The sequence below is a fragment of the Toxotes jaculatrix genome, chromosome 14 (genome assembly GCF_017976425.1).
Source record: "Toxotes jaculatrix isolate fToxJac2 chromosome 14, fToxJac2.pri, whole genome shotgun sequence".
In the NCBI taxonomy this organism is placed as follows: domain Eukaryota; kingdom Metazoa; phylum Chordata; class Actinopteri; family Toxotidae; genus Toxotes; species Toxotes jaculatrix.
The window spans coordinates 25,886,811-25,898,995 of NC_054407.1; the positions used below are offsets into that span (position 1 = coordinate 25,886,811).

Here is a 12,185-nt window from a genome sequence, read left to right on the forward strand (position 1 = left end):
CTGTTTGCCGTCATGTTGTGTGTCTGCCTGCGTCTGTTGTTGCTTCCTGTTTGCCGTCATGTTGTGTGTCTGCCTGCGTCTGTTGTTGCTTCCTGTTTGCCGTCATGTTGCGTGTCTGCCTGCGGCTGCAGAGCTGCCCACGGGTCCTGCAGCATCGACGGGCTGAAATATTTCTCCACTGAAGCGTCTGAAGCCTGAAAACACACAGACGTTTATTCTGATGACTGAAGGTCAAACAAACCAACAAACAAACCAACAAACAAACCAACAAACAAACAAACAAACCAACAAACAAACAAACAAACAAGCCACAGACACATGAACTGTTTTTATCAGTAAACAACAGGAAACAAAGAAAACACTTCCTGCTCTGCACAGCTCAAACATTTTCTGTAAAAACTGATCTGAGATCAGAAACAGCACAAACGTCTTCACACGCGCGCGCGCACACACACGCACGCACGCGGCGGGTTCACCGTTCAGTTTAAACTGTAAACAGCTGACCACGTGGTGCAGACTCGGATCAGGTCCTGATCACATCAGCTGTTTCAGTTCAGTTAAACATCTGGATCTTCACCTTCTGAGCTGAGCCGGGACTGAAGGACTGAGGCCGCCGGAAACCGCCCCCTCTGTGCCGCATCTGTCCTCCGAAGCCCCGCGAACCGCTGCCGAACCCGGCCGGAGACCCGTCCCAGTATCCTCGGTTAGAACGCGGAGAGTAAGCGGGGCAGCCCCGGGGAGAACCTCCGCGATATCCGGAGCCTCCGTACGGGGAACGCGCGCCGGGGAAACCCCAGCAGGAAACCGGGGAGGGAAACCTTCCAGTCGGCCTCGGAGCTCCGGGACTCCGCTGAGGTCTGAGCGGGGCTCGGTACATCTGAGCGGCTAAAAACGATGCGGAGATCCGGAGGATTCTGCTTCCTGAGAGGCACCGCGACAACAAAACACGCCACTGAACCGGAACCGGAACCGGAATCACACACAGTTCACGCGGTCCCGCAGACTGCAGCGCCGCACAGCGGCGGGAGAGGATCAATGATTGTTTTATTTTTGACTTTCTAAGAAAACGATGTGATTTAAAGAAGCTGCGCACGCGGACGCTGAGCAGCTGCGTCTCAGACAGAACAGTGTCTGTACTGCGGCGGTTTGTCCTGTGGGAGGCGCTGCTGCTGTTTGATAACAGACACTTCATTCATAAACTGCAAACACACCTCTGCACACTGCTATACTCACTCACACACACACACACACACACACACACACACACACACACACACACACACACACACACACACACACACACTCACTCACACACACAGATGTCCTTGTCTTACTGTATCTGTGGGGATCCATCAGTGATACGACGGTTCCTCCTCGGCTCCTCGGTTCCTCACTGGAACCTTGAACCTGAGCTCTAAAACTCAGACTTGTGGGGTCCAGTGTTGTTGTTGTGCGGTTTGTGTTTTCAGGTCGTCGGCTCCTCCCATAGCTGATTAAAGGAGCATTCTGCTGAATTAAACCATGAACTGAATCAGGCTGCTCCTCTCCTCCTCCTCCTCCTGATGAAGATGAGTCATCTGTCACTCTGCTCTGTGGGCGTCTGAACAAACTGACTTGCTGCTGAAGCCAAAATAAAGTGAGAAAAAGGATCTTGACCATCTGAATGAAAAAATTCTGAAGAGGAAAAAGCGTCCTCTGTATCTGCTGCTGAAACCAGGCCTGTCCCCGGTCAGAGAGACGCGTCCATCACTCTGCACTGAGCTCTGACAGAGGTGGGACAGCTGCGTCCACAGTGACCTGTGGGTCAGTCTGTCCTCTCAGTGCTGAGGTTCACTCCATAACCAGAGTGGAGACAGGAAGACGAACCTGTAACTGCTGAGTTTATCATCGAAGCTGTGACCTGGACCTGAACATCTCGCTGAGGACGGGGTCCAGGATGCAAGCAGGAGACTTCATTCTATTAATGACTTCACTTATGGCGTCTTCAGACATCACGTCCACGTCAGACATCACACGCTAACACAGCTGACTGTAGTTACTGAGAGCGGCTGAACTGGCCTTTTCCTTCTCTCCTGACTTTGTTACTGTAAATCATCATCTTCTGTATCTGAACCAGTGGCAGATGGAGGGAAAGTTAACGTTAAGCTTCACGGCGGCGGCGGCCTGTGGACGGCCGTCGGAAAGTTTCGTGTTAAAAACACAACAATGAAAAAGGAGCCGTGGCAGCAGACGAACGCTCAGTCATTCAGACGCTTCATGGAACAACAGTGTTACTCCTTCCTATCCATCACCAAACAGACAAGCCGGTCCATGACTCCACCTGTCAGGCAGGTGTGTTAACGAGGCGCTGACGACCCCAAAAGAAAGTAAACGCCTCAACGCCACTCAGTCAGAGCTGGAGGAACCGAGGTCCAGCTGCAGGAGCTGCATTTATGGACTGAGGCTGCAAAATGACTGAGCTCTGGTCACTTCCTGTCTGATGGAGACGTCAGTGATTCACAGGACGTCAACTCAAACTGTTGCTTCGACCTCTGCAGTCGTTCTCCAGGCCTCTGTGGCCCTGTGACAGGATGAGATCTCAGAAAGACTAATCAATCAAGTTGACTGATTATAGTTTGTTACATTAAACAGATTTGTTTCACTGAGTCATCACCTGTCGAGTCATCACCTGTCGAGTCATCACCTGTGGAGTTACTGAAGCATTTTGTTGTTTTAACGAGTGAAATCCACAAAATTACTTTTGTCGCTGTTTGTTGAGATTTAGTTAAAAATTCAGTTAAATGTTCATGTTTCTTTGACTGTTTTTAAAAGAAGTAAAATAAAGTGATTTTCATGAGAAACCAGAGGAAACAGTCTGAACTGAATCACTTCAAATGGATTTAGAGGTTTTTTTCCCGAGTGTTCGTGTCTTTAACGTTGTCACCTCAGTTCGTCCTCCGGTGTGTTGACGACTGAACGGATTTAGCAGCAGCAGAGTGTGAGTGAAGCTGTGGGGGTGAATGTCTTTGAATAGCAGCAGTGAGTCTGTGCTCAGTGATGGAGTAGCAGTTTGTGGTGGAGGTGGTGCCGAGGTTATCAGGCCTCCCCTCAGCGAACAGCGCTGACGTGTCCCGCAGCCCACACACAAAAAATAAACCCTTCACTTTGACTCACACGACGATCGTCCACCTCTCGTCACGTTTCTCTGGACATCTTCCCTCCTCGCAGTCCGTCTGCACGTTCACACCATCGCAGCCTTCGTCAGCGCTTCAGATGTTCCATCAAAAACACCTCACCTGTAAAAATAAACCTGTTCTTCGCAGTGATGTCCCAGGAGACGGAGGCTTCTGATTGGTTCTGTGGATGAACCACTTAAAAGGACAGTTTCACAGAGTCACAGCGTTTCAGTGGACGATTCATTCACACTGAGACAGGCAGAGCAGTGAAGTCCTGCTCGTATTGGCTGATTGACTCCAGCTGTCTGCACCATGCTTCACAGTGATTGGCTCCTTCGCAGTGTAGCTAGTAACGTCCAGTCACATTGATTCAGGTGTGCAAACATGAACACTGCCTGGGTTTCAGCTTGTCCTCGTCGCTGCATACTCGTCACTGCGTCCTCATGTCCCTTACATTCATCAGTCCTACGACCATCGACGAGTTTTGGACTTCATCTGTCTTGTAGCTAATGGTTTTGTGAGAGGGTTCACTGGGCACAGATCGATGGTTTACTGGGAGTACTTGGCTCAGACTGATAGAAGTGCTGCAGTGTAAAGCTATGGGACCAGTCCCTCAGTCTGTCTTTAAACCAGTGAAACCAGATCACTGGACAAACGTTGCCTCAGTGTCTCGGAATGTTTCCGGTTGCAGTGCAGGTGAACGAACTCTGACTGTTTGCTCAGTCTCTTCCTCTCTGATTATCAGTGGGACACTGTCTCTGTCCTCTGAACACACTGATCTGCTGTAACTCAGACCTGCAGTGAACTCTGTGTGTTTGTGAATCTGATCTGTGGTCAGGTTCACCTCCGTTCACTCACAGATACACAGATGGACAGATGGACATATCAGAGTCAGAGTCAAAGTTGGAGTCGGAGACAGAGACAGAGACAGCAATGATTGATGGTCTTCGCTGTTTCAATTCAATAACTTTATTTTTCTCCAGTGAGCCGATGAAACATGAAAACTAATCAGTACTGATGAAAACAGAAAACAACACGGACGTGTACGAAGTATTGGGTCATTATTAACAGCCTCAGTGCATGATGGGTAAACCAGTCAGAGACCTGATCCAAGACTGTCCACAGCAGAACGGACACAGAAAACCTCCCTCAGGAAGTGACTGTGTTGGTTTGTGGGTCTGTGATTAGACCTGTTTGTACAGATATTAGAGGGACAGTGACTGTCTCTGGTGTCAGAGTCTCAGAGACAGATTTACGCTGCGTCCTGGGCTCGACTGCTGCTCTGAGATCAGTTTGACATGCACTTCTGTCTCTGTGGACACGATGTGCTCCAGTACCCAGAGTGCTTTGTGTCGCCTCAGCGGTCATCTTTGTGTTTCTTAAATCAACTTGTCGACTCAGCGGCGAGTTTGTAGGTCACCGAACAAACAGAGCGTCGCTGTGCCGGTCGGCTCCGGCTGCTCCACTTCTCCTCAACCTGTGACGGTTTAACTTTACCAAAATCACCAGCTCCGGCAGCCAATCACAGGGCAGAGCCGCACAGAAGAGGAAGTGGAGGAGCCTCTCGGTCTGTCAGCCGTCGCTCCAGGTTTTACCTGCAGACAAAGATGCGAGTGTCGGGTTTCCGGCTGCTTTTGTGGACGTGTGAAAGCAGAGCGGAGCTCAGAGCTGATCCTGATCTCTGAGAACAAAAAGCACCAGAGAGAAAACGACTCGTCTGCTTTTACACTGTCCTGACGGCGCCTCCTACAGGCCGAAGGTCTTAGTGTGAACAGTCGGAGCTGAGAAGGTAAAGTTAGTTCTGAAGGAAAGATGATGGAGACAGGGCGGACTCTCTCCACCCGCTCCATCCCAGCGCTGGTTCTGGGTTTTCTGGGATCTGAGCTGAGTGATGCTTCACTCAGGAGGAAGTGCATCACCAGCTGCACTGAAGGATTTCATACCAGGAACCACAGACTGAATGCACAGCTGGTCTGTAACAAGCTTTAAAGCTGCTGAGTCCTGATCAGCTGACCAGGTGGCACACGGCATGATGGGACGGCTCGCTGTCTCAAACATCATCCAGTTATTGTAACTAAAGCTTGAGTGTAACTGCAGGAGACGACATGTCCTCACACTCTGACTGACGAGTCCTGTGACACTGCAGAGTGTGTTATAGGACCCTGTGTGTGTCTGTCTCCATGACACGCCTCCTGCTGCTAACCCCGCCCCCTAACCCCGACACACTTCTACAATCATTTCATGAGCAAAAAAGAACAAAATTTGAACTCAGATACAGAAATGAACTGAGTTTCATTTCATTTTTTATTTGCTGCAGTTTGGAGTTTGGCCTCTGCCGACAGCCAGTCACCGAGCTCAGGCTCAGCAGGCTCAGCAGGTTCATCAGGCTCAGCAGGTTCAGCAGGCTCAGCAGGTTCAGCAGGTTCTGCTTCCTGTCCGGCCTGTTGATGCTGGCGCCTCTCAGCTGTTCTGGGTTTGTGGTTGACACCTGTTACCATGGCAACTGGACACAAAGATGGCGACAGCTGTAGCCTCAACATGCACTGCAGGCGTGAAATTAACCGTATTTGGAAAACGAGACAAACGTTTCCCTGACTCCACGAACCCGTCTAAAGTTTGTGTAAAACTCAGACTGAATTATGTACGTCGCCATTTCCCTTCTCACCTGAGCTCAGGCAGCATCTCGGCTTGACATCTTGATTCTGAGCCCAGTGGCTGTGGCCCGACAGCGGCTTCTGTCCAGCATCATCAAACCAGCCTGATTATTTACTCCTGAGTCTGTTTGTCTTGGCAGAGTGTCGGCGGCAGAGTGACGGCTCTCTGAGGTAGAAATGGAGCCATAAGTTCCTGCAGAGCTTGGATTCCATCACTGCTCCTTTTGTTAGGAACAGCCACCAGAGCCGTTTAACGCCTGCTGGTTTTCCCTGTGTGGAGAGTTTGGGGCGCGTCTCTAAATAAATTAACCCAATCAGGCACAAGCAGAGTGTGAGCCATTTATTGCTGCTGATGGTGAACGACACATGATTCATAAAGATTTTTTTGTGACTCTGTTGGTTCTTAATCACAAGCGCCTTGTTGTCTTATTGAACCTGCAGTGGATTAAAGGCCCAGATGTTCATGCATCTGCAGCTGCACTGAAGCGAAACACTGAGAAGAAATGGTGAAACTGACTCTTTGTTTAATGAAGAAACAAAACAAGAAGAAAAAAAGGGAAATAAATTATATGAAGTTGCATCAACACACGAGCTGATGGAAAATGTTTTCAGCAGATAGTGAACGTCAGCCATGTTGATCTCAGTGACTCGCTGCTTGTTGACAGAGTGTTGTTTACTTTAATTCACTCACGTTACAATTAATCTGCTCTCACCTCGTTAATGACATCATCTGTTTTTAATTAGCTCTCAGCTCGTTAGCAGTTTAGTTCGTTTAGTCTCAGCTGATGTTTCATCAAACGAAGCGTCTTCAGTGTCTTTGGCTCAAACTTTGAATCTGAGGCAAAACTGGAACAGGAATTTTCTTTACTGTGCAAATACTGAAATTCATTTAATTCAATAATAATATGACAATAACAACAACAACAATAATAATAATATTATTATCACTATTATGACCATAGTAATAATAATATTCACGTTTGGCTCAAGCAGCTGTTTGAACAAATTTCTTTCAAGTATCTCAACATCAGAGACACAAGTCACTTACACAAGTTGAACCTTCAGTAAAACATCAAAATGATTCTCAGGTGTTTTCGATAACAGTAGAAAACAACAGACACACAACAGAGAACAGTAACGTGTGTGTATGTCGACATGTGAAGGATCTGTTGCATAGTATTCTCAGATTGTTCCAATGTGGAAAAGAGTCTCTCCCAGTAAGAAACACGAAGCTTTGTCGCTTTGACACTAAACATAAATACTTGATCTGGGAAAGTTCTGGTCTGATGTTTTTCAAACAGTTTCAAGTCTTTGTCAGTGTTTACGAGCAGCTGCACTCCTCCACTATCATGTTCTGAATATCTTTCTTGATGATCTTCTGTTCTTCGTTGTAGTAAAGCATCGACATGGCGCGCAGCCTCGTTGGCACGCAGCACGACTTGATGTTCTGAAACGGGCTGTAGCCCCTCATACGATAATGATTGATGACAGTTGAATGGAAGGAGAGGGACGAGCCGCTGAGGCTCGCCATGTGGTTTGGACAGTCGCCCTCACAGTAGTTGGCGTGGTAACCCGACGGAGCGATAATCCAGTCGTTCCAGCCGATGTCTTTAAAGTTCACGTAAAACTGCCGTTTGCAGCAGACGCGTATTTTCCCATCGCACTCCAGACCTCGTTTGACTCTTCGCTGCGTCGCCTCCTCTCGAGCTTGCAGTGCCACCATCAGGAACGGCCGGTGAGACTGATCTCGGCTTGCGCCCCGCTCGCCGTTGGCAGGCTCCAGGACGGGCAGGGCTCCGGTCTCCGCACACAGCAGACAGGAAACCCGCAGGCTGAGCACGCTGCCGCCGCCGTCCAGCAAAGTCTGAACGGTGCGAGGGACGGCGAGGGTATGCCAGCCACTGCGACGAGTGTCCACCATCTTCTCTGAAACACACTCCTCCTCATCAGCGTCATGATGAAGCTGCAGCAGCCGCAGTGTCACTTTGCCCTTCGCTCGGTTTCCCTTCGACATCTTCAGAAAGATCCAGACATTCGCCTGCTCCACCACTGAGGAGCCACCGCCCTCCTTTGAAATGTCAAAGGTCACTACGTTTGGAGAGTCACCTGAAGAGGGCAGAGTTAGCATGTTAGCATTTTGGCAGGAAGGAACCTTTTTCCATCAGACATAATGTCAGTTTCACTTTGACCTCTGACCTCAGCCTGATGGTTTAGATCTTTAAACATCTGGATAAATCAGGAAGTTCACAGTTCTCTTCATACTCCCAGCTGCCCTCGCTTCCTGTCCCTTGCCTCCTGTCTCTCGCCTCCTGTCTCTCGCCACCCGTCCCTCGCTTCCTGTCTCTCGCCTCCTGTCTCTTGCCTCCTGTCTCTCGCCTCCTGTCTCTCGCCTCCTGTCTCTCGCCACACGTCCCTCGCTTCCTGTCTCTCGCCTCCTGTCTCTCGCCACCTGTCCCTCGCTTCCTGTCCCTCGCCTCCTGTCTCTCGCCTCCTGTCTCTCGCCTCCTGTCTCTCGCCACACGTCCCTCGCTTCCTGTCTCTCGCTTCCTGCCTCTGGCCTCCTGTCTTTCGCCCCTGCTTTCTTCTACCAGACGTCCCTGGATGTCTTTCCTGTCTTGGGTTCCACTGCTGCCTGTTCACGTGCCTGTGTCTCCTTGTTACCTGTTACCTGGACAATAATGTCTGCTCCACCTGCTGCTTGATACCGAACCAGAGTCTGAGTCTGTTCCTATTTTTACTCACGATGGATTAAAAGTAAATACAAGACAAACGTGTAAACATAAACATGAAGACGAGCCGTGTCCTCTGAGTTTGTTCGAAGCTGCACAGAAACTCCTGTGACCCTGACGTCGGATGCTTTTTGTTTTCCTGTCATTTGAATGAATGAACAAAGAAAATGTTGTTAGCAGCGACAGGCTGAACGGAGCCTCTGCCTCTAAATATACTCAGAATGAGCAGAGACACTAAAAAAAGAAAAGGCCTGATTTCAACCCTGTCCTGTCCTGTTCCGTCCTGTCCTGTTCTGTCTTTGTCTCCTGCTACAGAATAATTACTGAGGCCCAGATTTGTCTGAATGAGGACATTATTCACGGCCTGAGACCACTTGGTATGTGTCCACCCGCCCCCCCTTGTTACTGTCCTCTAATTTCAGCGAGCCTTTCAGGCCTTTTTAATTAAAGAGAACTATTTATAGCACAAAGCCATAATGTACATTTCTGTTAGAAAGAAGTGACAGGACGTGACTGTCAACCAGCTGCTTCACGTTCACTTTCAAACTTTCAAACTTGGACGTGTCTTTGTCAAACTTCAGAGGGTTAGTGACAGATTCTTATTCTGAAAATACCCTGAGATCAAATCACGATGATGAATTCACAACAACTTTATAACCTGCTGTAACACACACACACACACACACACACACACACACACACACACACACACACACACACACACACACACACACACACACACAGAATAGAGTTAGAAAAGCGAGTTCGGTGTGAGACAGTGAATCGATGGCGTCTGAGGAAATCTGTAAACAAACTTTGAACTTTTTGGATTTTTGTGAATGAGATAATGACAGAAAACGGAGGGCGGGGGCTGGAGCTGATGGTCAGTAACCTGCAGTAGAGTCTGTGCCTGATTAGCTCAGTACAGGTGGACACCTGAGAGACAGCTCACACGTCCCTGTGTCTGCGTGCTAACAGGAAGCTTCAAGAAACTTGAGTTTGGTTAAAGAAGCAGAATGAAACCAGCAGTTAAAGGTGATCAGACCACGCAGGCAGGGTCCAACACTGCAGCACGGTCTGTGGACGTGTGGACGCTTCATTCAGTCTGTGAATAAACAGCTCAGAGACAGTTTGTCATGTTTTTTCTGCTCAGTTCTGAATCAGTGTCAGAGCTTTTCTCACACACTGTCCTCACAATGTTACACAGAGTCAACGTCTCCCTGTCAGCAAGAAGGTGAAAAACTGTGTGTGAAACTAAGTAACTGTAACTGAGTAACTGAGAAACTGTAACTTCAGGGCGACTGTGGCTCCAGTGATTCACAGTTGTAGAATGATGGTTTGATCCTCAGCTCCTTCAGTCCACCTGTTGACGTGTCCTTGGGTGAGACACTGAGTCCCAAATTTCTCCTGCCCCCAGTGTGAGTGTGTCAGAGTGTGTAGCACCAGCAGAATGTGGCCTGTAGTCCTATATAAGCACAGTATGTAACTGTGTAAAACTATAACTGAGTGTGTAACTGTAACTGTGTAACTGTAACTGTGTAACTGTAACTAGTAACTGTGCTGCAGAGTAAAGCTGAAGCTCTGGTGGGTTGTCAGACTCACCTGGTTCTGCAAAGGTGATGATTTCAGAGGGTGGTTCAGGTGGTGTGTGGGCCCCGGGGCCCCAGCCCTCCTCCTGGATCTCCACGCTGCCGTCTTCGGCCACGTGGCCGACGTGCAGCTTCTTGATAGCGTTGAGCAGCGCGGCTCGGGGGACCGGCTGTGTCAGGTTGGGCCGGGCGCTCAGGTGCAGCATGTTGAGAATGTGACGCTTCACCGCCTCCACCATGTCGCTCTGTCCTCCCGACAAAGACGAGTTCCTCCTCACCTGAGACAGAGAGCAGGATGGACAGTCGGAGGACGACGCCCCCAGCTGGAGCTGAGACGCCACGGCAACTTCAGGAGCCGGAGAGACCGCCGGAGAAGCGTTGACGAGACGGTTGACGGCCACGAGGAAGAACACCACGAACAGAGAAGACATGATGGACTCTGCCTGACACTGACAGAGGACACAGAGTCTGTCTCTGCAGGCGTGTAGGAGCACTTTCAGCTGGTCCTGATACAGAAACAGTTCAGGATCCTTCAGATCAGATCCTCACAGACTCAGCAGAGTCTGAGTCTCACTGATGTTTGAGGAAGTGAGGACAGACAACAGACACACAAAGATCTGAGCAGCAAACGGCCGAGTTACAACTCCTCTGTCGGCAGAGTTCACAGAGCAGGCTGCGGCTCCGGTCCTCAGGTTCGTCTGCTGGTGCTCTGTCTGATCCTGGTCGACTGAATCCTGCAGGTCTGAAGCTGGACCTGTAGTTCTCAGTCAGTCCTGGTCCTCTCTGGTCCTGGTCCTCTCTGCTCCTGGTCCTCTCTGCTCCTGGTCCTCTCTGCTCCTGCGCTGTGAGCCGACTGTCTGACTGTGTGCAGGGTCACTCTACTTTCCCTCTCTGCTCAGTTACTGTAATTATACCTCTCTGCCTGTTAGATCCCTCCCTCCATGCACAGAGGTATTTCCCTGTGAGTCACACACACACACACACGCACACACACGCGCACACACACACACACACACACACACACACACACACACACACACACAGTGAGTAAATTCTCTCAGAATATCTCAGGACTGTTTGTGGTGTTTCCTCCTGAACGAACGTCACGACAGAAGAGGAGGAGGAAGGAGGGAAGAGGAGGAAGAGTGTCCCTGATTCATTCATACCACACACACACAAACACACACGCACGTACACACGCAAACGCAGATGACTCAGCGCAGGATCATTATCGCCTCACGTGGAGGAGAAACTCCGTCGGTGTGAAATTAATTTTTAGACTGTTTGTTGTCATAATCAGAGTCCAGCGCCGAGCAGATGGAGCGCGCTCAGAACACACCATCACACACACGATGACATCAGTCCGCCCTCTGGTGGTGGGAGTCAGGTGTTACAGCCTCCTCACCTGAGTCGTGTCCTCTGATTCACCTTTTGTCTCCTTGACTGTTGTGAACTGGTAACCAGTAAGAAGAACTGGTTCTTCTGATGCAGTCAGACAGCAGGGGCCTGGGGCCCCCCGGGGCCAAACCTCTGAATGTTTGATTAGGGCACACAGGATGAATTTAAACAGGAAGCCTTCCAACTGCCCAGCAGCTTTATTCTTCAAGCATGTGAATGTTGCTGGTGCCAGTGTGGCAGTGTGGGAGCACACAGCTGACTGAGCCACTCTAACCTCTGCACCAATCAGGTCGTTTCTCATCTCATGATCGAGTTCACGACACAGAACAACATAAAAACTTCATCAGTGTCACGCTCTGCCATTCGTGCAGAAGATGAAAGTGTCAGACCAGTTCCACGCTGACTGTGGAGCCAGATGTTTTCATGGCGGCAGATGTTTTGGATTCTGTTTGTGCTTCTTGTCGTCTCTTCTTCACCTGCACAAACAGGTGAGTCTGAATTTGTTTCTTAACCTGTGTGTGTTTAAATCGTTGTTGTAGGTTGTGTGTTACCATGGTTACAGGGTGACAGGTTACAGGGGACTTTACCTGGATCATTTAAACTGAATCTCACTGCACGTGTACGACGTGTTTTATTTCCTTAGACTGAAATGAACCGAAA

At 49.4% G+C, this 12,185-nt stretch overlaps 2 protein-coding genes across 3 annotated transcripts; both read right to left on the reverse strand.

Annotated features, from left to right (window-relative positions):
* LOC121192789 (M-phase specific PLK1 interacting protein) lies at window positions 1-979 on the reverse strand. Of its 2 annotated transcripts, XM_041054673.1 has the most exons (3): window positions 578-979; window positions 120-194; window positions 1-73 (listed from the first exon to the last, which is right to left on the reverse strand). In XM_041054673.1, the coding sequence occupies exons 1-3, from the start codon at window positions 875-877 to the stop codon at window positions 11-13; spliced, it is 438 nt and encodes a 145-aa protein (XP_040910607.1). In that variant the 5' UTR covers window positions 878-979; the 3' UTR covers window positions 1-10. The 2 variants fall into 2 exon arrangements, with proteins under 2 accessions (XP_040910607.1, XP_040910606.1); XM_041054672.1 differs by having other exon boundaries at window positions 1-194; window positions 578-975.
* A 5,876-nt stretch (window positions 980-6,855) lies between these two features.
* Window positions 6,856-10,913, reverse strand: inhbab (inhibin subunit beta Ab). Its single transcript, XM_041055424.1, has 2 exons — window positions 10,141-10,913; window positions 6,856-7,915 (listed from the first exon to the last, which is right to left on the reverse strand). Exons 1-2 carry the CDS (start codon window positions 10,556-10,558, stop codon window positions 7,131-7,133), a joined length of 1,203 nt encoding a protein of 400 aa, XP_040911358.1. The 5' UTR covers window positions 10,559-10,913; the 3' UTR covers window positions 6,856-7,130.
* Window positions 10,914-12,185: the final 1,272 nt, after the last annotated feature.